Raw genomic sequence first — 25,726 nt, 5'->3', positions numbered from 1 at the left:
TCCGAGCTGACAACTAAAAGGTATGCAGAGAATCAGCCTGTATAGCATTGGCTTTAGTTTATATAGGAAAATCTTGGTGATTGGTGCACTTTAACTCTATCATTATTGCCCCAGTATCTTTTAATGGTTCCATTTTTTTCTTGTATTTGTGTGTTCAATTGTTAAAATTATATTTGGTCAGCATGAAACTCCTTCGTCCTAAGGTCTTTGCTTGTTTAGATGTTGTTTTGCATATCTCTGACCAGGGCTGTGGAGTCGGTAAGCCAAACGTGCGACTCCGACTCCTCAATTTCCCTTGCACCGACTTAGGAGGGCTTTACATGTTGCGACATCGGTAACGATATATCGTCGGGGTCACGTCGTTCGTGACGCACATCCGGCACAGTTACCGACATCGCGGCATGTAAACCCTAGGAGCGACGATCACGACAAACAACATCGTATCGGCAGCAGCAATGATATTATGGAATGGAGAGATGTGTCACCGATCACCGATCGCAAAAACGTGAAAAATCGTTGATCGGTGACACGTCGCTCCATTCCATAATGTCGTTGCTGCTGCCGGTACGATGTTGTTTGTCGTTCCTGCAGCACCACACATCACTGTGTGTGAAGCTGCAGGAACGACAAACATCTCTTACCTGCGTCCACTGGCAATGTGGAAGGAAGGAGGCGGGCGGGATGTTATGTCCTGCTCATCTCCGCCCCTCGGTTCCTATTGGCCGGCCGCTTAGTGACGTCGCGGTGACGCTGAACGCATTTCCCCCTAGAGGGAGAGATTGTTCGGCAGTCACCGCGACGTCGCCGACCAGGTATGTGCGTGTGAAGCTGCCATAGCGATAATGTTCGCTATGGCAGCTATCACTGCATATCGCATGTGCGATGGGGCGGATACTATCGCGCTCAACATCGCTAGCAAATCGCTAGCGATGTCGCAGCGTGTAAAGTACCCCTTATACTCATACTCCACGACTCCGACATATATTGCTTATATTTAAGTGAAAAATGTATTGTAGTACAATGTGAATATCAGACATTTAATAATTTTTATGATACAATAATCAAGATATTTAGATATTTAGATCGAACAAAATATATTTATTAGAATACAACATTAGAACACAAAAAACTGCAATAAATTGTAAATACGTAATAGACTATGTAATTATATATATATATATATATATATATATATATATATATATATAAACACTATGTAAAAGCTATATAAGTGGCAAAAAACAGTTTCAACAAAAACATACTAAATAACATTTGTGCAGTCTATGAATTTGTTCTAAGAAATAGAATTGCCTCCATCGGATCCTCCTTCATGGGTGATCTCAAATCTGACCTAAATTTTAAGGCTAGAGAACAACCTCTCTACACTAACTTTGGTTGGAGGCAATGCTGTAACCACATGGGCAACATCTCTAACAATTTCCAGGTATAAAGGAATTGCCTTTATATCATGCACAGTCAATTTGGATGAACGGTTGAATTTTTCTGTTATTTGAGATAAAGTGAAAAATGTTGCTGAAATCTGGTCAATCTGCTTGCTATAGGAGATGGAGTGAAATCTTTTTCCTTGTGGCAATGCTTTTCCTGCTCCATGTCATCAAAATACTTGTCAAAGTTAAACTCATCTGATGAGCATGAAGATATGGCAGCAGAACTGTCGGGACCCAAGTCCTCTTGCGCCTGGCAGTCCTGTAGGCCACTCATCCTAACTGCTACCTCAGTCAGAGCTTCTTTTCCTTTAGTAAGCTGTTGATCATCAAGCAGTATATGATGACTTGGGTCCACATAAACAGCTGCTGGAAGAATTTTATTTTCCAATAGCTGTGTCTCTCTCAGTTTCATTGGAGCAGAAATGCCATCTGCGATTAAACCTCTTTGGGACAGGCAAAATAGCAAGTTCTTCCACTCCCTTATGAAAATGCCAGGATTTAAATTCTCAGCTTGTAATTTTTTAGTCATGGTAAATGGGTGATTAAGCAATTCCTTCAATTCAGCCACCTGTGTCCATTGACCTTCATTTAGGGTTACCTGAGGGTTCGCCATATCAAGAAACGGTTTTAGTCCAAGCAATCGCTCAATCATTAAATAAGCGTTGCCGTACCGAGTGGCTTGATTGACAATTGCCCCTTTCCCAGCACGTCTCTTCAAGATGGAATCAATTTTAGGAGTTCTGGAGGCAATAACCAATTTCCTCACTTTTCCAGTCAGATTTCCAGCATGTCCCTCTTGCAGACTATCTCTTATTGCCAGCTGCAGCGTGTGCACAACACAGCGCATGTGATGAATATGAAACTGTTTTGAAGCAGCTTTAACAAGATCATCTTATTCTAAAATATCATTTTGCTGTCCTGTTGTAATATCTGTTTGCTCCTCAGTTACATGAACAGCACTGTGGCTCCATCTCACAAATACTGAATCCTAAATTTACTTTAGCTGTTCATTACTCTCATTCATCAGCTTAATTGTACTTCTGTTTGAAGCATTGTTTTGTGAGGATCCGTTTTTGGGCTCAAAAACGGATCCTCACAAAGAATTAGCATATCAGTTTGTGTGGCATTTTTCTAATCTGCTTTAGCTATTGAAAACATTATCTATGAGCTCAAAAATCTTTCAGGTGATGCATTTTTTAAAAAGCTGATCTGCTTTTGCAGCTAAAAAATGTATCCTCAAAAAACGCAGCAAAAATGCTGTGTAAATGTAGCCTTAGATCAGGAATAAAACAGCCATTTATAGGACATTTCATAACTTTACCAAATTCCTATGAAAAAATATTCAGCACATTCTGCATTCAACTACTGTACCCAATTTATTTTATATTTTAGGAGTCGGAGTCGGTCCATTTTATACAGACTCCACCAAAATGAACACAGACTCAGACTCCCCAGCACTGCTTCTGACGCTGAATTTTATGGGGAGAACGCAGGAGTGGTTTTCTTCTGATCACTCTTCCATGAAGGCCATATCTGTGCAGCTGTATCTGAACAGTAAAACAATGTGCCACAATTCCAGATGGTCTGCATCACCTAGCCTTTCCTAACAAGGATAGTGTACAACCCTTAAAGGCGCTTGCACACTTGCATTGTGCGGCATCCGTCACAATGCGTTGTGTGACGCATGTGACTGATGCCTTGCAAATAGTGTGATAATAAAGGCAACGGATTCCTGTGAAATAATGCACTGCGATAAGTTTTCTTTAGCCGAGAGAGAGAGGCCCCATCATCACCTCATACGCAGGCACTACAGCCCCCATCATCACCGCACACACGCAGGCACCACTGCACCCATCATCCCCACACACATGCAGGCACTAGCACACCCATCATCGCCACGCACACCCCGGCACTACTGCACCCATCATCACCGCACACATGCAGGCACTACCACCCCCATCATCATCACCGCACACCCAAAGGCACTACCGGCCCCATCATCACCGCACATACCCCGGCACTACCACACCCATCATCACTGCACACGCAGGCACTACTGCACCCATCATCACCGCACACACTACCTCAGTGACGTCCCCGCTGACAGCGCGATTCACTTCAGTTGCTGCGTGGAGCTCACAGAGAGCGGCGTTGTTCTACTGCCGCTCCTGTCAGCTCTATGTAGCATAGCTGAAAGCGTCGTGGGACCTCTGTGGAATATGTCGGACCTGCAGGGGTATTTGGGGGTTTTAATAAAATGGTGAAAGGTTTTTTTTTTTTTCTTTTATTCTAAATAAAGGATTTCTTCGGGTGTATGTTTATTTACCTTCACTACAGATTAATCATGGAAGGTGTGTCATAGATGCCTGTGATGATTAACCTAGGACTTAGTAGCAGCTATGGGCTGCTATTAACTCCTTATTACCATGATTACAACCGCACCAGGGCAATTCGGGATGAGCCGGGTAGTCCCGGGACTGTCGCATCTAATGGATGCGGCAATTCCGGGCGGCTGCTGGCTGATATTTTTAGGCTGGGGGGCTCCCCATAATGTGGGGCTCCCATCCTGAGAATACCAGCCTTCAGCCGTGTGGCTTTATCTTGGCTGGTATCAAAATTAGGGGGGACCGCACGCCGTTTTTTTTCAATTTATTTATTTATTGTACTCCACGATATAGACCCACCCACTGACGGCTGTGATTGGTTGCAGTGAGACAGCTGTCACTCAGCGTGGGGGCGTGTATGACTGCAACCAATCATAGGCGTCGGTGGGCGGGGGAAGCAGTGAATACGAGATGGAATAATGAGCGGCCGACATTTTCAAAAGCAGGAGAAGCTGCCAGAGCAGTGTGACAGCTGTGCTGTGCAGCGCCGCGCCGGTGATCGGTGAGTATGAGAGAGGGAGTGAGAGGGGGGAGAGAGAGAGAGGGGGAGAGAGAGGGGGAGAGAGAGGGGGGAGAGAGAGGGGGGAGAGAGAGGGGGGAAAGAGAGGGGGGAGGGAGGGGGGGGAGAGAGAGGGGGGAGAGAGACCAGGAGTGATTTTAAACAATTTCGGTCATTCTGCTGGACATGCTGAGCATGCTCAGTAGAACGTGAGCGGATTCTGCCGCTTAGTGCATTGCGGTGGAATCTGCCCCAATAGACAATCATTAGACACCTTGGCGGATTCTAACGGAATCTGTCAAGGTGCGTTATTTTAATGACCCAAAAAAACGCTACATGTAGCGTTCCCTTCGCCCGACGCTGCATTAAAATATCGACTCAGTGTCGTCCAGTGGATGCAACGCAGACACTTGCGTTATGGTGCGTCGTTTATACAAGTCTATGGAAAATAGCGCAGTGCGTTAACAGACTGCGCTATTCTCCATAGCGGCGTATTGCGCTGAACGCAAGTATGAAAGCGCCACCCTGAAAGGCTAACTAAGGTCTGAAGCCTTTAAAGTATTTGAGCACCCATCTCCAACATTTGCACCAGCCCATTTTGTAATTTTGAAAGTGTAAAACATGAAAATAGAATTTTTTTTTCTGCCTAAAAAACAAAGAAAATGTGTCATCTTCATATAGGTATAGATAATCATCTCCTCATCTGCTGACTTCTAACTTTGCTTTCTGCTTTTAGCAATGCAATGGTATCCATCTGATCTTACGGAGTTTGTTCTTGGAAGCTGAAATCTTATCTCATTTGTTCATTGGAGTTTATGATCCATGTTCGCATGCAAGCATGTGTGTTACTGCAACATATTACCTCCTGTTGTCTAAAGTTAGCTGATTGATTCACAAGTTAAATTGAGCCAGATCTAAGCACAATCCTTCCCATATAACTAGACCTAGCTAAGGGGAAGCATTTGTGCAGACTTTTTCCAAGTGCTGATTTTTAATAAGTGCTCAGCAGTTATACATGGCAGTTGTACAGGGCAGTTGTACAGGGCAGGAGACAGGTAAGGCATGCAAGACAATTAAACAAACTTGCTCCAAGTTCTTTTGTGCTGCAAAATGTTTCCATCCTATGAATATCACATATATGCTAGCTGCCTCAATCACTTATTTCTATTGCTCTTTCACACACCCAGTGCGCTCCATCTATATCAGTCTCTCTCTCCTGCCCTCTTGTATGTACTGCTCTAATACTCTTTTCAAAATTTTAACCATCCAGAACCATTCCCTCCCACCATACACCATAAGAGACACACATAAATCTCTTAACCACATGCTCACTGTCTTCTCCTTGTAGCAGGATATATTGCATCTAATCCAGGCCTTTCTTATACTAGTAAGTTCAATTCCTTCCCTGGTATACTCAGAAAACCCATAAATCTCATTACTATACCTTGCATGCCTTCTGTCTCCTTTAACTGTGTCCTTTGGAACCCATGATCAGCGTGTAACTCTCCTTCATCCATGACTTTTCCATTACAAATTTATTTAACCTCTTGGCTCTTACTGAGATCTGGATTCAGCAGTCAGACACCACTGCCGCTGCTGCTTTCTTGTATGGTGGCCTATAACTTTCTCATACCCCTAGACTTGACAACAGATCAGATGGAGGTGTTTGTCTGCTGCTTTCTCCAAACTGCACTTTTCAGGTCAATCCCTCTTGTCCCCTCACTTTTCTTCTCTTCCTTTAAGGTCCGCACTGTAAGGTTTCACAGACCCTTCTCCCTGCGAGTAGCAGTGGTCTATCGCCTTCCAGGCCCAACCCGTAAGTTCTTGTATCATTTTGCCACCTGGCTTCCACATTTCCTAGCCTGTGACCTCCCTATTCCTGTCATGGGGGACTTTAACATTCCTATTGATGATCCCCTCTTCCCAGCTGTCACTCAACTCTCATCTCTAACCTCCTCTCTTGGCCTTTCACAATTAACTCTCCTATGCATGAAAACGGGAATACACTGGATCTTGTCTTCTGCCGTCTCTGCTCAGTGCATGATTTTACTAACTCCCCTCTCACTCTGAGCACAACCATCTTTCATTCTTGGTCAAGAATTGTCAATCCACTCAGGACACCCCCACTTATCACCCATATGGGAATATACACGCCATTAACACCCAGAAATTTCTGAAGAAATTGCAGTCATCATTGGCCCCAATATCTTCCCTCTTATGTCCTGACTCTACTGTAAAACATTATAGTGAAACCCTGCAGAGCGCCCTGGATGAAGCTGCACCTGCTACAAGCAGAGCAACTCGGCACAGATGGCAGCAACCCTAGCACACATTGCAAACACATTTTCTCCAGGTGTGCTAAGCGTCAATGAAGAAAATCCAATCTAGCCGAAGTTATATAAGTGCTATAAGTTTATGCTCAAAACATACAATGCTGCCCTTCACCTCTCCCAACAAGCTTACTTTAACAGCCTCATCACGTCTCTAGCTAACAATCCTAAACGACTCTGATACTTTCCACTCACTCCTTGGACCAAGAGTTCTGGCCCCAACCACCAACCTCAGCACCGACGACCGAGCCAATTATTTTAAAGAAAGGATTGACCCTACACTATGTGCAGAATTATTAGGCAAATGAGGATTTTGATCACATGATACTTTTTATATGCCATTTGCCACCAGTTTGGCCATATTTCAGAGCTGCAACGTTACTGGAGTATCAAACACAAGGTGTGCTATACTCAGGGACATGGCCAAGGTAAGAGGCTTAAAAACGACCACCTTTTAACAAAAAACAGAAGCTATTTCTTGACCCAGTCTTGACATTTTATGTTAAGACTGATTTTTCAAAGGTTTTATGGCAGGGTTCCCCAACTCCAGTCCTCGAGGGCCACCAGTGCATGTTTTCAGGATTTCCTTAGCATTGCATGGGTGTTGGAATCATCAACTGTGCAGGTGATTAAATTATCACATGTGCAATACTGAGGAAATCCTGAAAACATGCACTGTTGGCGGCCCTTGAGGACTGGAATTGGGGACCCATGTTTTATGGTGTGATGAACTGAGAGTGACTCTTGATGGGCCAGAGGCTGGATCAGAAAAGGGCAGAGAGCTCCACTCCGACTCAGACGCCAGCAAGGTGGAGGTGGGGTACTGGTATGGGCTGGTATCATAAAAGATGAACTTGTGGGACCTTTTCAGGTTGAGGATGGAGTGAAGTGCAACTCCCAGACCTACTGCCAATTTCTGGAAGACAACTTCTTCAAGCAGTTGTACAGGAAGAAGTCAGTATCGTTCAAGAAAAACATGATTTTCATAAAGGACAATGCTCCATCACATGCATCCAACTACTCCACAGCGTGGCTGGCCAGTAAAGGTCTAAAAGATGAAAAAATAATGACATGGCCCCCTTGTTCACCTGATCTGAACCCCACCATAGAGAACATGTGGTCCCTCATAAAATGTGAGATCTACAGGAAGGAAAAAACAGTACACCTCTCGGAACAGTGTCTGGTAGGCTGTGGTGGCTGCTGCATGCAATGTTGATCGTAAACAGATCAAGCAACTGACAGAATCTATGGATGGTAGGCTGTTGAGTGTCATCATAAAGAAAAGTGGCTATATTGGTCACTTTTTTGGGGTTTTGTTTTTGCATGTCAGAAATGTTTATTTCTAAATTTTGTGGAGTTACAGTATAGTGGTTTACCTGGTGAAAATAGACAAGTGAGATGGGAATATATTTGGTTTTTATTAAGTTGCCTAATAATTCTGCACAGTAATAGTTACCTTCACAAACAGATATCCTCCTAAGGCAGCCAAATCTAAAAAAAAAAAAAACACTCCAACGTCCAAAAATATTAAGCTTTGATATTTATGAGTCTTTTGGGTTGATTGAGAACATTGTTGTTGATCAATAAAAAAAATCTCTAAAATAGAACTTTCCTAATAATTCTGCACACTGTGTATAATCCAGGAAATTTTGTCACAGCCTCCTAACACTACACATTCTCTGCCCTCCTACACTTCATCTAGCTCACTTTCACTCTTTGATCCAGTCACAGAAGAAGTTACTAGGCTCCTCGCATCTTCTCGCCCAACTACCTGCACCAGTGATCTTATTTCTTCATATCTCCTTAAATCTGTCACCCCAGCTTTCACAACTCATCGATCTAACTAAAATATTTAATCTCTCTCACTCCTCTGGTGTCTTTCCCTGCTTTAAACATACCAGCATACACTCAATACTAAAAAAAAAAACCCAAAAAACATCCCTGGACCAAAACTTCGTCGCTAACTACAGACCAGTCTCTACTCTCCCCTTTACCTCCAAACTTCTGGAACGCTTGGTCCACTCCAGTTTAATCTGCTGTTCTGTTAGAACGCTCTCCTCGACCCTCTACAATCCAGTTTCCAATCCTTACACTCTAGTGAAACTGCTGTTACTAAATGATCTACTAACAGCTAAATCTAATGGTCACTACTCCCTTCTGATTCTCGTGAATCTCTCTGCTGCATTTGATACTGTGGATCACCAGTTCCTCCTCACTATGCTCCGCTCTATCGAGCTCAAGGAAACCGTTCTTTCTTGGTTCTCCTCTTATCTCTCTGACCGCTTCTTCACTGTATCTTTTGCCGGCTCATCTTCCCCTTACGGTCGGGGTTCCTCAGGGTTCAGTCCCCCGCCCCCCCCCCCCCCCCCTTTCTCCCTCTGTATACTGCCACTATTGGACAAACCATCAGCAGATTTATTTTCCAGTACCATCTCTATGCTGATGACACCCAACTGTATACATCTTCTCCTGACATCACCCCTGCATTATTACAAAATACTAGCGATTGTCTGTCCACTGTCTCCAACATCATGTCCTCCCTCTATCTAAAACTGAACCTGTCAAAAACTGAACTTCTCATGTTTCCTCCCTCTCCCAACCTTCCAAAACTCAATATTACCATTTCTGTGTGTGATTCTACCATTACACTCCAGCAGCATGCCCGCTGTCTTGGGGTTATATTTGACTCCGTTCTCTCCTTTGCTCCCCACATTCATTCACTCGTTCATGTCACCTCCACCTCAAAAACATCTCTACAATTTGACCTTTTTTTACCGTTGACTCTGCAAAAACTTACTCGCTCTTCCTCATTCTTGCCTGGATTGCTGTAATTCTTTACTAATTGGTCTACCTGTTACTAAACTCTTCCCTCTCCAATCCATTCTGAATGCCTAAGCCAAGATTATTTTCCTCTACAACCACTTCACTGATGCCTCTGCTCTGTGCCAGTCATTGCACTGGTTTCCTATCCATTACAGAGAACAATATAAACTTATCACTCTGACCTACAAAGCTCTCCACGGTTCCGCACCGCCCTACATCACTTCCCTCATCTCTGTCACCCCACCCGTGCCCTCCGTTCTGATAATGACCCAAGACTGACATCCTCAATAATTTGAACCTCCCACTCCAGTCTTCAAGATTTCTCACAAGCTGCGCCAATGCTCTGGAACACACTGCCAAGAACAATTTGATTAATTCCCAACATCCACACCTCTAAGAGGGTCCTAAAAATGCATTTCTTAAGACTAGCCTATCACCTCACCTCCCTCATCTAATCTAGTACCCTTCTGCCCTTTATAAAATTTACTTCCAATTCTTGTCCCCTGTATCTTCTGATTGCATTCCTCTCCATGTACTTTTTTACACTCTGTACCTGTATAAATTTTGGCTGGCAACCGGTCCACGCAGCTGGTTTTGAATACCCTATTATATCGATGGCTGGACCATAAATGACAAGCTGTCCCCCCCCACCCCCTACCCCATTCACTTTTTGTGCCTCCCCTATTTCCTCATAGACTAAGCTTTACGAGCAGGGCCCTCACTCCTCTTGGTATCTTAATTGTGTTATTTTGTATTGTCTGATATTGTCTGTACAGGTCCCCTCTGAATTGTAAAGTGCGGCGGAATATGTTGGCGCTATAGAAATAAAATTATTATCTTTAACTTCATGTATTTTAGGGATCATTTCATCTTCATCTCTGACAAACTGTTCACAATAACAGTAATTTTGATCAGGGTTGCCCAAACTTTTGCATGCCACTGTATATACAACTAAAGTAAAAAAAATTACATTTTTCATTTTTCCAGTGTACATTAATTTGCATGAAGCAAGTAAAGGGTTAAAGTTTCTGGATGCAGTTTGAATAAGTTGAGGAGTGAAAATTTTAAAATGGGGCCTTGAGTTTTCTAAAATAAAGGCTCCTCAAGGTCACTTCAATAGTGAAGTAGTACAAAAAATAAAAATACATTTTTACTGCAAAAAACTTAAACCTTATTCCCCTACTAATTAAGTCAATATTAGCCTTTACTTACATTTTGCCTTTTGAAAGATGTAGTGAAAAAAACCCTTAAACTATTTATTTTCCATGTAGACATAAGGGTTGCATTTTGTAGGATGCATTATAGTTTTAAGTGCCACAATGTGTATATAGTGCCTACAAGTAGTATTCAACCCCCTGCAGATTTAGCAGGTTTGATAAGATGCAAATAAATTAGAGCCTGCAAACTTCAAACAAGAGCAGGATTTATTAACAGATGCATAAATCTTACAAACCAACAAGTTATGTTGCTCAGTTAAATTTTAATAAATTTTCAACATAAAAGTGTGGGTCAATTATTATTCAACCCCTAGGTTTAATATTTTGTGGAATAACCCTTGTTTGCAATTACAGCTAATAATCGTCTTTTATAGGACCTGATCAGGCCGGCATAGGTGTCTGGAGTTATCTTGGCCCACTCCTCCATGCAGATCTTCTCCAAGTTATCTAGGTTCTTTGGGTGTCTCATGTGGACTTTAATCTTGAGCTCCTTCCACAAGTTTTCAATTGGGTTAAGGTCAAGAGACTGACTAGGCCACTGCAACACCTTGATTTTTTCCCTCTTGAACCAGGCCTTGGTTTTCTTGGCTGTGTGCTTTGGGTCGTTGTCTTGTTGGAAGATGAAATGACGACCCATCTTAAGATCCTTGATGGAGGAGCGGAGGTTCTTGGCCAAAATCTCCAGGTAGGCCGTGCTATCCATCTTCCCATGGATGCGGACCAGATGGCCAGGCCCCTTGACTGAGAAACAGCCCCACAGCATGATGCTGCCACCACCATGCTTGACTGTAGGGATGGTATTCTTGGGGTCGTATGCAGTGCCATCCAGTCTCCAAACGTCACGTGTGTGATTGGCACCAAAGATCTCGATCTTGGTCTCATCAGACCAGAGAACATTGAACCAGTCTGTCTCAGAGTCCTCCAAGTGATCATGAGCAAACTGGAGACGAGCCTTGACATGACGCTTTGAAAGTAAAGGTACCTTACGGGCTCGTCTGGAACGGAGACCATTGCGTTACTTATGGTATTGACTGAAACCAATGTCCCCACTGCCATGAGATCTTCCCGGAGCTCCTTCCTTGTTGTCCTTGGGTTAGCCTTAACTCTTCGGACAAGCCTGGCCTCGGCACGGGTGGAAACTTTCAAAGGCTGTCCAGGCCGTGGAAGGCTAACAGTAGTTCCATAAGCCTTCCACTTCCGGATGATGCTCCCAACAGTGGAGACAGGTAGGCCCAACTCCTTGGAAAGGGTTTTGTACCCCTTGCCAGCCTTGTGACCCTCCATGATCTTGTCTCTGATGGCCTTGGAATGCTCCTTTGTCTTTCCCATGTTGACCAAGTATGAGTGCTGTTCACAAGTTTGGGGAGGGTCTTAATTACTCAGAAAAGGCTGGAAAAAGAGTTAATTAATCCAAACATGTGAAGCTCATTGCTCTTTGTGCCTGAAATACTTCTTAATACTTTAGGGGAACCAAACAGAATTCTTGTGGTTTGAGGGGTTGAATAATAAATGACCCTCTGAATAAACTTTTCTCAATTTAAAAAAAAAAATAAAAAAAGAAATAACATTCTTTTTTTGCTGCAGTGCATTTCACACTTCCAGGCTAATCTACAGTCCAAATGTCACAATGACAAGTTAATTCCGAATGTGTAAACCTGCTAAATCTGCAGGGGGTTGAATACTACTTGTAGGCACTGTATGTGCGTGTATAATCAGAATGGAAAACATTTACACTTGTTATATTAAGCCCCACTCATTCCCTGGGAAGTGAACTCTATTATGCGGCGTGCATGTACATCACATTTCAGAAAGATGGTAAGGTTTATTTATTTATCTTTCTTTTCAAATACAACTCCAAAGGCTTAGGTGTACATAAAAGTAATAGTCAGCAGACTCCATCTCCAGCCCTCCTGTGCTGGCCCTGGTCGATAAAAATGAGGAAGGGGAAGACACATTAACATCACATAACCAGTGCAGCTAATCAATAGGCTCAGTCCTCTGGTGTCATCTACAATGGCATCACTATTGAACCCAATGACTGGCTGTAGCAGTCACTTCTGCATAAATAAAGAAAAAGAAACGAAAAGAGACAAAAAGCATGAGAAAGACTCACAATTACGCTGGAGTCATATGACTCGCACGAGTGCAATGTGAGAAAATCTCGCATTGGTCTCCAACCAATGTTAATCAAAGAGGCAGCTCTGATCTGTTTTTTTTTTTCAGTTCCAATCGGGCTGATGAAAAAATTGCAGCATGCTACAATTGCAAGGGTATCTCACGCGAGACTCTCCAATGCAAGTCTACTAAAAAAAATGGATGGCACACGGACCTATCCTAGTGACATCCTTTTTTATGCATACAATTCGATCATGTAGCAGAGAACACTGTAAATGCTCCTGTAAATAATAGCTGCTGAGAAAAAAAAAAAAAACAGATTGCACACAGACAGCACTCGGATGACATGTGAGAAAAAAAAATCATCCTACTCTCTGGCATGAGAAATGGACCTATTTTTCATACGCAAGTGTAACTCCAGCCTTAATTGGAGTGTAATGCACACAATCCATTTCGAGGATTTTTAACTTACCACCAATTGAACAGCGACGGGCTATTTCCCAGAAGACTAATCCCATTGCATAGATATCGGCTCGCTTAAAAGACTCAAAATGTTTCATATTTATAGAATCATCGAGAACCTCTGGTGCCATGTATCTGTAATATAAATAGAAACAACCTGATGTGATCTACAACCAGAGCATTAAAGTAAAGTACTTAGTAGGGACAAATTTAAGGTTCAGTGATGGATATGTGCAGCACTATGGTTACAGGGGTTTGAACTCAACCAGAAATATCTGTATGCAGGTTTCCACTGGCTATAAAATATTTACACACCCCTGCCAGGTTTTAGTAAAAAAAAAAAAAAATTATTATACCAAAAGAAATAACCAGACTTTTTTTTCCACCTTTACAGTTACCCATAATCTGTACAAATCCATTGAGAAATAGAACTCACATGAGGAGGAATATAAAAATGACATTTAAAACAATGTGATTGCATAAATGTGAACACCCCCTTATAAATTCAAGATGTGGTTGTGTCAATAACATTTGAACTCATGTTAATCATAATGAAGTTTATTTTTATAGCGCTACATATTCTGCAGCACTTTACAATTAAATGGGGGCTTGTACAGGCAAAAACAAACAGAGCCGCGCATAGTTCAGAAGCTACAATAGGAATGAGGGTCCTGCTCACAAGCTTACAATCTATGGAGAAATGTTAAGGGAAAAACCTGGTGACAGATTCCCATTATGAGCTGTGACCACCACCAGTATCTCATATACAGCATTCCAGAATACAGTATATAAGATCCCAGGCCGCTCTATAGAACGTAACAAACACCTTTATAATACTCACCTAGGGATCAGACGGGCCCAACGGGTGTCGCTGCTCTCGGTCCAGCGCCTACTCTATCTTGTGCAGTCGCCGTCCTCCTGCCCAGCCTCATGTGGATGATGGGTTCCATGTAATCCACATAGAGGCATCCATTGTGCTCATGCACAGGTGCACCTTGATGTGCCCGGCTGAGGGCAGCACCAAGTATTATAATGGGCAGGTGCGAAGAAAGGTCAAAGACTGCCCGCGCATGAACCCTACAATACTTTCACCTGCACTCAGATGGGCAGATGAAAATGCGCATGCGCAGAAGCGCAATGGGGGCCTCTGTGGGGATGAAGTACCGTAGGATGCGTCATCCACACGGCGCTGGCCAGGAGGACAGCGACTGCACAGGATAGAGGAGGCTCCAGACCAAGAACAATGACACCCATCAGACTGGACTGTCCCTGAGGCGAGTATTATAAAAGATTTTTTTTACATTCTATAAAACGACCTAAGCTTTTATATATACACAGCATTCCAGAATACGGTATAAGGGCTCACTGGTGGTGGCTGCAGCGCATAATTGAAAAACCTGGTGGCAGGTTCCCTTTAAGTACAAAGTCAGTACAAAGCTGTCATGAGTTAAAGTGATTCTGAGCTTCTGCTGTTTTAGTAGGAGGTTACAGACAGTTCCTTAGTTGTATTTTACAGCAAAAGCCAAGGTGTCTAGATAGCTTACAACACAGCAAAGGGATCTAATTTCCCCTCTACTAAGGCAAAAACATTCACCATGGAATACTTAAGATGGTCAGCAAAAACTGGTTATTATCATCTACAATTAGACACCACTCAAAAATTGATGAAAAGACAAGAAAATTGGCCATGCCTCTGGTCCAACAGCTTCTGTAGTATATAACAAGGGATACCTCAAATACAGGCACTTAGTGGAAGCTGGACGTGCTTCTTGCCTACATAACCAGGCAATATGAAACCAATATGAGACTGTAGGGTGGCTGCAAATTTAGCCAACAGGCAAAACAAAAAAATATTGAACATCCCTCTGCTCAAGAAGTAATCAGCAAAGCTGCTTGCTTTACAAATAAACACTTTGCAATTTTAAACCACTTAAAAAGGGGTCCCAAAAATTTGAATTAAAAATAAAGAGATCCCGATTCTGCAAGTAATTCCATTGCAGAGAAAATTACAGTTGTTGCTTTTTATGCACAGTACGTGAAATCTCTGCTTGCAGTCTTCTCTAGGGGGCCTGCATTTTCACCCCTCATAATCAAAGCTTCGCAGATGATCTAGCAGTCTTAGACACTGCAGAGTTGTGATTGGAGAAAAGGGTGAAAGTGCATCCCCCCAAAAAAGAGACTCTGAAGATATGCAAAGTTTGGAGTTCAAAAAGATTTCAAATACCGTATTTTTCGGACTATAAGACGCACTTTTTTCCCCCCAAATGTTGGGGGAAAGTTAAGGGTGGGTCTTATGGTCTGAACATAGGGCTGAAACCGAGAATGAGGGTGCTGCGGTAGAGCGGGTCATCGGGGGCACAAGCAGGCTGCAGCAGCGCCTGCTGTGACAACGTGGGCCCACTCATTTCATATGCACGCCCATCCTCCCGCCCATCATCCCTCAGCGCTGAAGCCAGCACTGACAGGTGGGCGGGATGATGGGTGGGGGTTGCGTGCAAAATTAACAGCCGGCCGTGATCACCCCTGGCAACTGCAGCATGGAGTGAACATGTGCGGCTGTATTCACTGCCCCCCGTGCATCATTATCAGCGCAGGGGGGCAGTGAATAAGTACGGTACACTCACCGGCCACTTTCGTGCAGCATCGCGATCTCCTCCAGTCTGTAGGTCAGCTGATCTGTGTAGAGCGGTGCGCGCCACTAGTCTCCAAGCAACTCAGCCGATCGGCAGACTGGAGGACGAGCGATGCTGCAGGGAAGTGAACAGTGACGGCTCCACACAGATCAGCGGTGCTGCTGCCGCCACAGACAGGGGGAGGAGCGATGCTGCATAGAGCGAGGACAGGTGAGTATAAACGTTTATTGTTTTTGTGTGATACAGGATACATGCCATATAGCAGGATGAGGGTATATAGCAGCATGGGGCCATATAGCAGGATGGGGGTATATAGCAGCAGGATGGGGCCATATAGCAGTATGGGGGTATATAGCAGGATGGGGGTATATAGCAGGATAAGGGCATATACCAGGATGGGGTACATATATACAAGGATGGGGATCAATTACAAGGCAGGAGGATCATTACCAGGATGGGGTACCTTAGCAGAGAATTTGGGGACGTTACCCCCATAACAGTGTCACCAGCAGATCCTCGCCCCATAACAGTGTGTCATGACCACATTTTTTGCTTAAAATTTTATTTTGCTATTTTCCTAATCTGAAACCAGTGTGCGTCTTATGGTCTGGTGCGTCCTATAGTCCAAAAAATACGGTACATTTGTTGGTTATAGAACGCAGTAATTATGCAATGGAGTGACGCAGCACAAAAAGTTGTTACAGAATCAGGAGAATTTGTTCATTTTTACAAGAAATCCAATTATATATTTTTTTAAGATGAGCCAGGTCCTCTAAGAACTTGTAAACAATTTCTTTAACTTGGCTGATTGATAAGAAAAAATAAATTATGTGGCCGCTTTATGTGAACAAGGGCATTACAACTATCTGTGGTTTGTGCTCATAAGTTTAAAGAGAATCTATCACCATGTTTTTGCAATTAAATCGAGATTATTAAAATGTAGAGGGCAAAATCTTGATTCTAGAGATGCATCACTGACTGGTCAGTCTGCTATGGTTTTGTTGTATCAGATCAGTAGAGGACTAAAATCTGTTGCCATATTGTTGTCCATATTCATGAGCTATGTACAGTGGTGCAACAAAAGTGTTTGTCCTCTTCCTAATTTCTTAGGGTACTTTCACCCTTGCATTATTTACCTTTTGGCGCAATCCGCCCTTTTGGTAAACAGCGGAATCAGTTAACGGATTCCGCTGTTTCCAATAGACTTGCATGGATGACTGATTGTGCCAAAAGTACCTGCGCTGCTTCCGGTGGCCGACGCTGCGTTGCTTCCGCCGAGCGGAAGCAACACTGAATGTAACGTTAATTGCTTGCGTTAAAATGACGCCGAGCATCGGATTCCGTTGCTTTCGTTAAAATTTATAATGGCTCCCTATGGTAGCGGATTCTGTTGCAAAGTGCTTTACATTTATTTTCTACTGAGCATGCCCAAAATGAAACCAATCACGTTGTCAAGGCTCCTTTTCTGGAAAGCTATATAAAAGCCCTAATTTAAAGCAGCAAACAATGCTTTTTGACCCTGATAAAAGCTAGCAAACCCTGAAGACCGTGACACAAGAAACAGAAGCTGGAGACCTGGAGAAAATAGCTGGGCGAATCACTGGAGGATCTTGCCTAGGTGAGAAAAATCAGCGACCCATAGTCCCCATATTTTGTCTACCTCTCTTTTTTTCACGTTTATATTATTTTTAAATGTTAAATAAAGAGCTGATGCTCCTTTTTTATAATTTATCATTTGAAAAAAAATGAAAAACCAAAAAAAATAAAAATCTATCCAATTTTTGGTTTGTTAAGTAATTTACCGCCTTTTTAGTTTATGTATTTGTATAATTTGGGTTTGCCGTTTGGTGCTTTTTTCAACAATGGTTGGTGGGTAGGTTTGTGTGTTGGAAAAAACATACAAATGTGGTAATTGGGTATACTGAGGGCAATTGGATTAATGGAGGTGAGGTGGGTTAGGTTGGGTTTATTGATTGGTAATGGGAGGTGGGTTAGGGTGGGGCTATTGATTGGTAATGGGAGTTGGGTTAGGGTAGGGGCTATTGATTGGTAATGGGAGGTGGGTTAGGGAGGGGATATTCATTGGTAATGGGGGGGGGGGGAAGGTTGATTTTGGTGTTAATATTGAATTGTGGTTTTATGGGATTATAGTTGTTGGTTGTTTTTTGGGTGGTGGGTCACAAATAAACTTCTCCTAAAATTTTGATTTTGGCAAAACTTTGCACAGGAACGTTCCCAGAAGCTTTATTTCTAATGTGATGTGTTTTTTTTCCCAATAGCCCAAACTTGACAAAGGGGTCAAATTAGCCCCAACACCAACCCAACACAAACCCGCCCAGCTCCAGTGGCAACACACATGTAAGTATCTTTTCAGCTTAACTTAACGGGTGAGTGGTCAGAAGCTTTATTTCTAATGTGCTGTGTTTTTTTCCAATAGCCTAAACCTAAACCTTTACAGAATGTCTTCTTCTGACAGCCCCCCTGAAAGGTGTCAGCGAGTGGAGGTGAAATTTTCAAGTACATTTTGTTTTTTTAATCTGTTGTATGCAACTAGTACTAACAATTGTTAAATTTGCATATAGGAGGAGGCTGATGCCAAACCAGGGCTGCCAGAAGCAGGACGGGGTGGAGAAATTAGTGGAGAAGGCGCGCAGGATGTAAGTATATCCACTAGAATGACATCCTAACCATTACACCACACATGCAAACATGACACATTCCAAAACCAAATCTCAAATTGCTATCATTACCATATCATGCATCACAGAGTATAGATGCCTGGACAAGACATATTGAAAAGTTAATGACAACAATAGATTTGTCTCTCTCTAATGTATTTTTTCTTTTTTTCAGGTTGCATTGCCTGTCCGTCGTAGAGTTCCTCCCAGGGGCTCCCGAGGTCGTCGAGGGCGCGGCGGTGGTCGCCAGCGTGAGGTTTTTTTAACAAATTTTATGTAAAGAGGCTCTAAAGGTTTATAAAATGCATTATAACATCAGGTTTTTATTTTTTTTTCCTCCATTCCACAGGTTTCACAATGGGTGCAGGACGAGTAATCTGATGTGGAGGAATCAGGTATAGATGTGGACCTCCTCATCAACCTCGTCCATGCACGGCAGCCGTTGTGGGACATGCAAGACCACCGCCATGCCGATTCTGTCATCACCCGACGGCTCTGGGAAAAGGTTGCCTCCGAACTAATAGATGGATGGGAGGATCTCAATGACAGGACAAAATACACAGCAGGTAAGTAAACTCTTTCACAAATCGTTGTTGTCAGATTCCCTATTCAAGGCTTAACCTTGTGTTTCTATTTTATTTTCAGTGCGACGTCCGATAATCCGGTGGCGGTCACTACGTGATTGCTTCAGGAGGGACTACAACTTGGAGATGCAGGCTCCCAGTGGATCTGCAGGACGCAAGTGCTCCCAGTACAAATACGCCAGAGCCCTTGCGTTCCTAAGAAGCACGATGTTGCCAAGAAGGTAATTCAACTAGTTTTGGTGGATTTTGAAATGTATTTGTCAAAAATTTGTCTCCAACAGCATTTTAGTGTAAAAGTTTATAAACCAATTTTCATTGGTTTTTTTTCATTTTTTTTTCTCCAACAGAACATTCACTAACACCATGGAGCCTGCATCAGTCTAGCGCCCTCCTGGAGTGATTACACAAGTGACCGGTAACGGTGACCCCTCCAACATGTCCAATGATCCCTCCTCAGCTCTCTCCATCCCTTCCACCTCTACTTCTGATCCCTCCCTCCCTTCCACCTCTACTTCTGATCCCTCCGTCACGTCCACCTCTACCTCTGATACCTCACAATCTACCCTCCCATCTTTCCCACCCTGCCCATCAGCATACTGGCAGACTTCATTACATGAGGCTGGTCAGCGAGTAGGTGTTCCCTTATCCAACCCCTCTGACGCTCCCGACACTAGAACCGCGTTAGGTTCTGGGCGACAGCGACAGAGGGGACAGGATAGGGGCAGCGCCGAATTCTTACATCTGAATGGATCCATCCATAGTTTTATTAAAGTATTATCTGACCAAATTATTGCTGGCTTCAACCTGATAAACCATAGTTTACAGGAGTTGACCAGCAAGATGGATCAGGTGCTTTCAGCTGTAAGACAAACACCTAGCCAGCATTATTTTCATTCAGTAATCGGTCAGCTGGAAAACCTACCATCTGAACAACAAATACATGTGATGAGGGCTATCCAGAATGCTATTATGCTACTGAATCCACTACCCCCTACCACCACTGCACCACCTCATCCCACAGCACCTCCTCCCTGCACCCCTGCCCCGATTCTGGCCCCTGCCCATTACCACTCTTCACTACCCACCCAGCACACAATCCCTTCCCAGCATACTTACCCTGTCCAAACATCCCTTCATTGCCTGTCTCCACATGTCATGCCTGTCACAAGTCCATGTCCTTCCTTACTGTCTTCTACACCTACACTCCATTCCCCATACCAACATTCTACTACTTCACCCCTCTTAATCCACACCCAACCATCTTTTGCCATACCCACCTATACACCTTCCGTACATCACCCTTCTCCCAGCCCTCAGCCATCTCCCAGCCCTCTGTCATCTTATGTAACTACACCATTTTATACAACTACTTCCCTTGGTTTTTCCACACCCTCACCTTCTGTAACTGTAACTCAACCTTCTCCTTCCCCATCCTCTCTTAATACACCGCATGTTGAAGGGGTCAGTCCTGCGAGCAACTCCAGCAATATTTCCACCCCACGTAGATACTTTAATCATTTTTTTTTAGCATGTGTATTTAAATTTCATAAATTCTGTTTTAGTTCACTTATATTTTGCCTCTTGTTTTTAATGAACTAATACATTTGTTGAACATTTGTCTTTATTAACATTAACATGTGGTTTTCATAACATAACGGTTGCCAAAAAATATAATCAAGTAGAAAATACACTTATAATTTTAATAAAATCTCAAAGTGGAATTATTGCAATTTTACTACTATGAATGCCTGAAAAACTTGTACAAAAAAAAAAACAAACAAAAAAAACCCATCAGATCATTCTGCCCTGCCACTCAAGTCGCCCTTCTTCAGAGATAAAACAGGCAGCAAATTTATCGCGGATTTCAATTATTTCCCTACCATTGCGGAAGGTAATAATTGTGTAGTCTGGCAGATTACTATTGGACAGTTCCTCTTCCACAGGAGTTACACCATTGGTTAACAGATAATTATGTAACACGACGCAGGCTTTGATGATATCATCCACGGTGTCGACTTTAACATTTATGGCTGTGGTCATAACTCTCCACTTAGCCATAAAGGAGTCCAAACGCACACTCCACCATGCGCCTTGCACGACTCAATCGGTAATTGAATATTTTATGCTCGTACGACAACCCACGACTTGAATAGGGTTTGAGAAGGTGTTTGTCCAATTGGAATGCCTCATCTGCAAGGCAGACAAAAGGCAGGGGTGGACCAGAAGTTTGGGGAAGTGGGCTTGGCAGTGGGAAGCTGAATTGGTCTCCATATATATTGCGGCCCATGATAGATGTTTTAAAAACCTGGGAGTCATAGGATCCTATGTCCACTGCCAGGAATTTATAATTTGCATCAACAATAGCCATCAGGACGACCGAAAATAATTTCTTATAATTGAAGTGTTCGGATCCGGTGTTTGCTGGCTTCACTATCCGAACATGTTTTCCATCCACCGCACCGCAGCAATTGGAGAAGTCACAGATTTCATAAAACTGGGCTGCTGTGGGCATCCAGAGTTGTGACGTTGGTTGCGGAATATATTCTTCATTTAAGGAATCCCATCATGCACGACAAGTGATGGTTACGATGCCGGAAATAGTTGAGATTCCGACCCGGAACTGGTAATGCAGCGAAGAGTAAGACTCCGTGGCCGTGGTTCGGCTAGAGTTCGGTTCGTCGAACGGAGGTCTCGTTCGAGTTCAGTTCGGCGAACGTTCGACGAACTGAACTCGAACCAATAGGATATAATGGGAGGCAATCACAAACACATAAAAACGCATTATAAATGTACACATACAGTTAATAAACATTGCCATAACACTTACCGGTCCCCGCGATCCCTCCTGCACTCTGTCTCCTGCCGCTATTCCATCCGATGATCGCTGAATCCTCCCGGTGACCAGCACTGCCAGCAGTGATGCAGGACCTATCGTGACGTCAAAACAGCCATGTGACCAGTCACGTGGCTATTATCTCATTGGCTACAGACTGGTCACATGGCTTTGACGTCATGTCCTGTCCTAGGTCCTGTCATTGCACTCTCCGGTACACGGTGCACATTTGTGTATCGCCGTGTACCGGCGACATGCTCTCGCACACGGTCGACTCCCAGTTCCGTTAGGGACCGGCTGACACAGCCGGTCATTAACTGAGATCACCGTTGCCATAGCAACGCAGTTATCGGTGACGTCACCGCTAACCGCGGCTCCGGAAATCACATGACGGAGCACCGTTGCTATGGTAACGCGTCTGTCAGCGTTACCGCTGTTACCGCTAACAGCCAGCAGCACTGATCTCTCACGGAGTGAAGCCTGCACGCTGCTTGCAGCGTCTTTCCCCATGCAGCAGTGATGGAGCAGAGCTGCATTTGTTGAACGAGAAAGACAGAAGACCATGGATCGTGGAGGGCTGACAGGGGGTAATAAAGATGGAGTCTCTAATGTGTCTGTGTATTTATTTCTATTAAAGTATTTTTTCTCTGTGTGGTGTCTTTTTTTTTTAACCCTTTATTGGAGATTCTTAATGGCCGGGTCAAACGTGCCTGACATTAAGAATCTCTGGCTTAATACTAGCTAGTAAAACAAAGCCAGTATTAACTCATGATTACCCAACAAGCCACCCGGCTTCAGGGCTGTTGGAAGAGTTAGATACAGCGCCAGATGATGGCGCTTCTATGAAAGCGCCATTTTCTGGGGCGGCTGCGGACTGCAATTCGCAGCAGAGGCGCCCAGAAACCTCGGGCTAACCTGTGCTGCGGATTCCAATCCCCAGCTGCCTAGTTGTACCTGGCTGGACACAAAAATGGGGCGAAGCCCACGTCATTTGTTTAATTATTTCATGAAATAAGTGAAATAATTAAAAAAAACGGGCTTCCCTATATTTTTGGTTCCCAGCCAGGTACAAATAGGCAACTGGGGGTTGGAGGCAGCCCGTGGCTGCCTGCTGTACCTGGCTAGCATAAAAAAATATGGCGAAGCCCACGTCATTTTTTTGGTGGGCAAAAAGCTTCTGCATACAGTCCTGGATGGAGTATGCTGAGCCTTGTAGTTCTGCAGCTGCTGTCTGCTCTTCTCCATACAGACAGACAGCAGCTGCAGAACTACAAGGCTCAGCATACTCCATCCAGGACTGTATGCAGAAGTTTTTTGCCCCCTGAAAAAATTATGTGGGCTTCGCCATATTTTTGTATGCTAGCCAGGTACAGCAGGCAGGTACGGCTGCCCCCAACCCCCAGTTGCCTATTTGTACCCGGCTGGGAATCAAAAATAAAGGGAAGCCCTTTTTTTATTATTTCATGAAATAATTAGAAAACAAATGACGTAGGCTTCGCCCCATTTTTGTGTCCAGCCAGGTACAACTAGGCAGCTGGGGATTGGAATCCGCAGCACAGATTGGCCTGAGCTTTCTGGGCCCCACTGCTGCGAATTGTAGTCTGCAGCCGCCTCAGAAAATGGCACTTTCATAGAAGCGCCATCTTCTGGCGCAGTATCCAACTCTTCCAGCACCTGCCTGCTATACCTGGCTAGCATAAAAAAATATGGCGAAGCTCACGTCCTTTTTTTGTAGTTTTTTGGCAAAAAAAATAAAAAATGCTTCACTGGATTTTCCATTGCCAGTGAAGGTAACACCAAGCAGTGGGGGTTAGCAGCCAGTAGCTGCTTGGATTACCCCTTAGCTAGCAATACAAAAAATGCAGCGGGAGCCCATATATATATTTTTTAATTATTTATTTAAATAACTAAAAACAAAATGGGCTTCCCTGTATTTTGATTGCTGGACATCACAGTGCTGTAAAAATAAATCTTTAAAAAAAATGACGTAGCGCTCCGCGGTATTTTTGATTCTCAGCGCAGATAAAGCAGAGAGCTATGGGATGCCACCCCCATCTGCCTGCCGTTACCTTGGTGGGCAATCAAAATACAGGGAAGCCCATTAATTTTTTCTATTTAAAAAATAGTTAAAAAAAATATGACGTTGGGTCCCCCCATTTTTGATAGCCAGCTAGGGTAAAGCAGACGGCTGTAGCCTGAAAACCACAGCTGGCAGCTTTACCGTGGTTGGGGATCCAATGTGGAGGTCCCCCCAGGCTCTTTTTTTATAATTAATTATTTTATAAATATTAATAATTACACAAAAAAGTAGGGTCCCCCCAAATTGGATCACCAGCCAAGGTAAAGCGGACAGCTGTGGTCTTGTATTCTCAGGGTGGGAAGGTCCATAGTTATTGGGCCTTCACAGCCTAAAAATAGGAGGCCGCAGGCACCCCAGACGTGGCGCATCCACTAGATGCGCCAATCCTGGCGCTTCACCCCAGCTCATCCCGTGCCCTGGTGCAGTGGCAAACGGTGTAATAAATCGGGTTGATACTAGCTGTAAAGTCACCTGAGATCAAGCCCAGCAGTTTGTGATGTCATGGAGTCTATTAGATACCCAACATCATAAACTGTCAGTACTAACAAAAAAAAAAAAAAAATAATCGACAAAAGAAATTTATTTGAAAAAAAGTCCCCAAAACATTTCCTCTTTCACCAATTTATTGTAAGACAAAAAATAAAGGGGTCCCACGACGACTCTGGACCGTCTAGAATATGGGGGGGGGGGGGGGGGGGAGACACTCAGGGAACGTATCCCCCATTTTCTAGGAGTGCAGACCCTTCATGTGAGGAGTGTGGGTGCAATGAATCTGCACTCACTCTCCCCGGGTCCACAGCAGCAGAGTCCATGTCATAATGGTTGCTACCAAAGCTGCAATGCCCTGCTCATGAAGTAAGGACATGCCTAATCAGGAGAACTATTCTACATTTCCAAATATTGGTATTTGCTGATATTATTGCTATTCCACCTACTATATATTGGGGATAGGATCTTGGAGATGGAATACCCCTTTAAGTCCAGTTATCCAGCTGAATGAATACTAAACAACAGAGCTCGCTATTTAGACATGTTTTCTTATAGCGTATAACAGACTGTCATGTTTGGTAGTCGTTCAGCAGGGCAACTATAAAAGCAAATCCCTCTATTTGGAAATGTAGTATATAGCTCTCCTGATCAATTATGTTACTTACCTCATGAGCAGGGCATTGCAGTAATAATAATAATTTATTCATTTATATAGCGTTATTAATTCCATAGCGCTGTGTGTCTTTGGAGTGTGGGAGGAAACCGGAGTACCTGGAGGAAACCCACGCAAACACGGGGAGAACGTACAAACTCCTTGCAGATGGTGTCCTTGGTGAGAATTGAACCCAGGACCTCAGCACTGCAAGACTGCAGTGCTAACCACTGAGCCACCGTGCCGCCCATTTAGCTTACAGATTCATAACCACCACTCACTGTGTCTGAACACAGGAAGCTGAGCTGACAGCCGCTCTGTGCATGCGGCAGCGTCTATTGTGAAGGAGAGGGCCGTGGGGGGGATCAACGCTGCACAGGTACCGTGGGACACCGGGGAACACCGGTGGGGTTATAGGGGGTGACCTGGCAGGGCCTGGGGAGGGGTTTTCTGTCGCATGTGTCATGGCACATGCGACAGAAATCAGAGGAGTAGGGTG

The 25,726-nt window shown here is 43.8% G+C and overlaps 1 protein-coding gene across 2 annotated transcripts in view; it reads right to left on the bottom strand.

Annotated features, from left to right (window-relative positions):
- TGFBR1 (transforming growth factor beta receptor 1) overlaps positions 1-25,726 on the bottom strand; it is a 349,773-nt gene that overhangs the window by 76,502 nt on the left and 247,545 nt on the right. For both annotated transcript variants that reach the window (XM_075315001.1, XM_075315000.1), the window contains one exon: positions 13,289-13,413. In XM_075315001.1, coding sequence (XP_075171116.1) covers positions 13,289-13,413 — 125 coding nt within the window. The remainder of the gene's footprint in view (positions 1-13,288; positions 13,414-25,726) is intronic.

This window comes from Anomaloglossus baeobatrachus, chromosome 6 (genome assembly GCF_048569485.1).
Source record: "Anomaloglossus baeobatrachus isolate aAnoBae1 chromosome 6, aAnoBae1.hap1, whole genome shotgun sequence".
NCBI lineage: Eukaryota > Metazoa > Chordata > Amphibia > Anura > Aromobatidae > Anomaloglossus > Anomaloglossus baeobatrachus.
The sequence above is the reverse complement of the archived record's forward strand: the minus strand, read 5'-3'. Positions and strand labels throughout refer to the sequence as shown.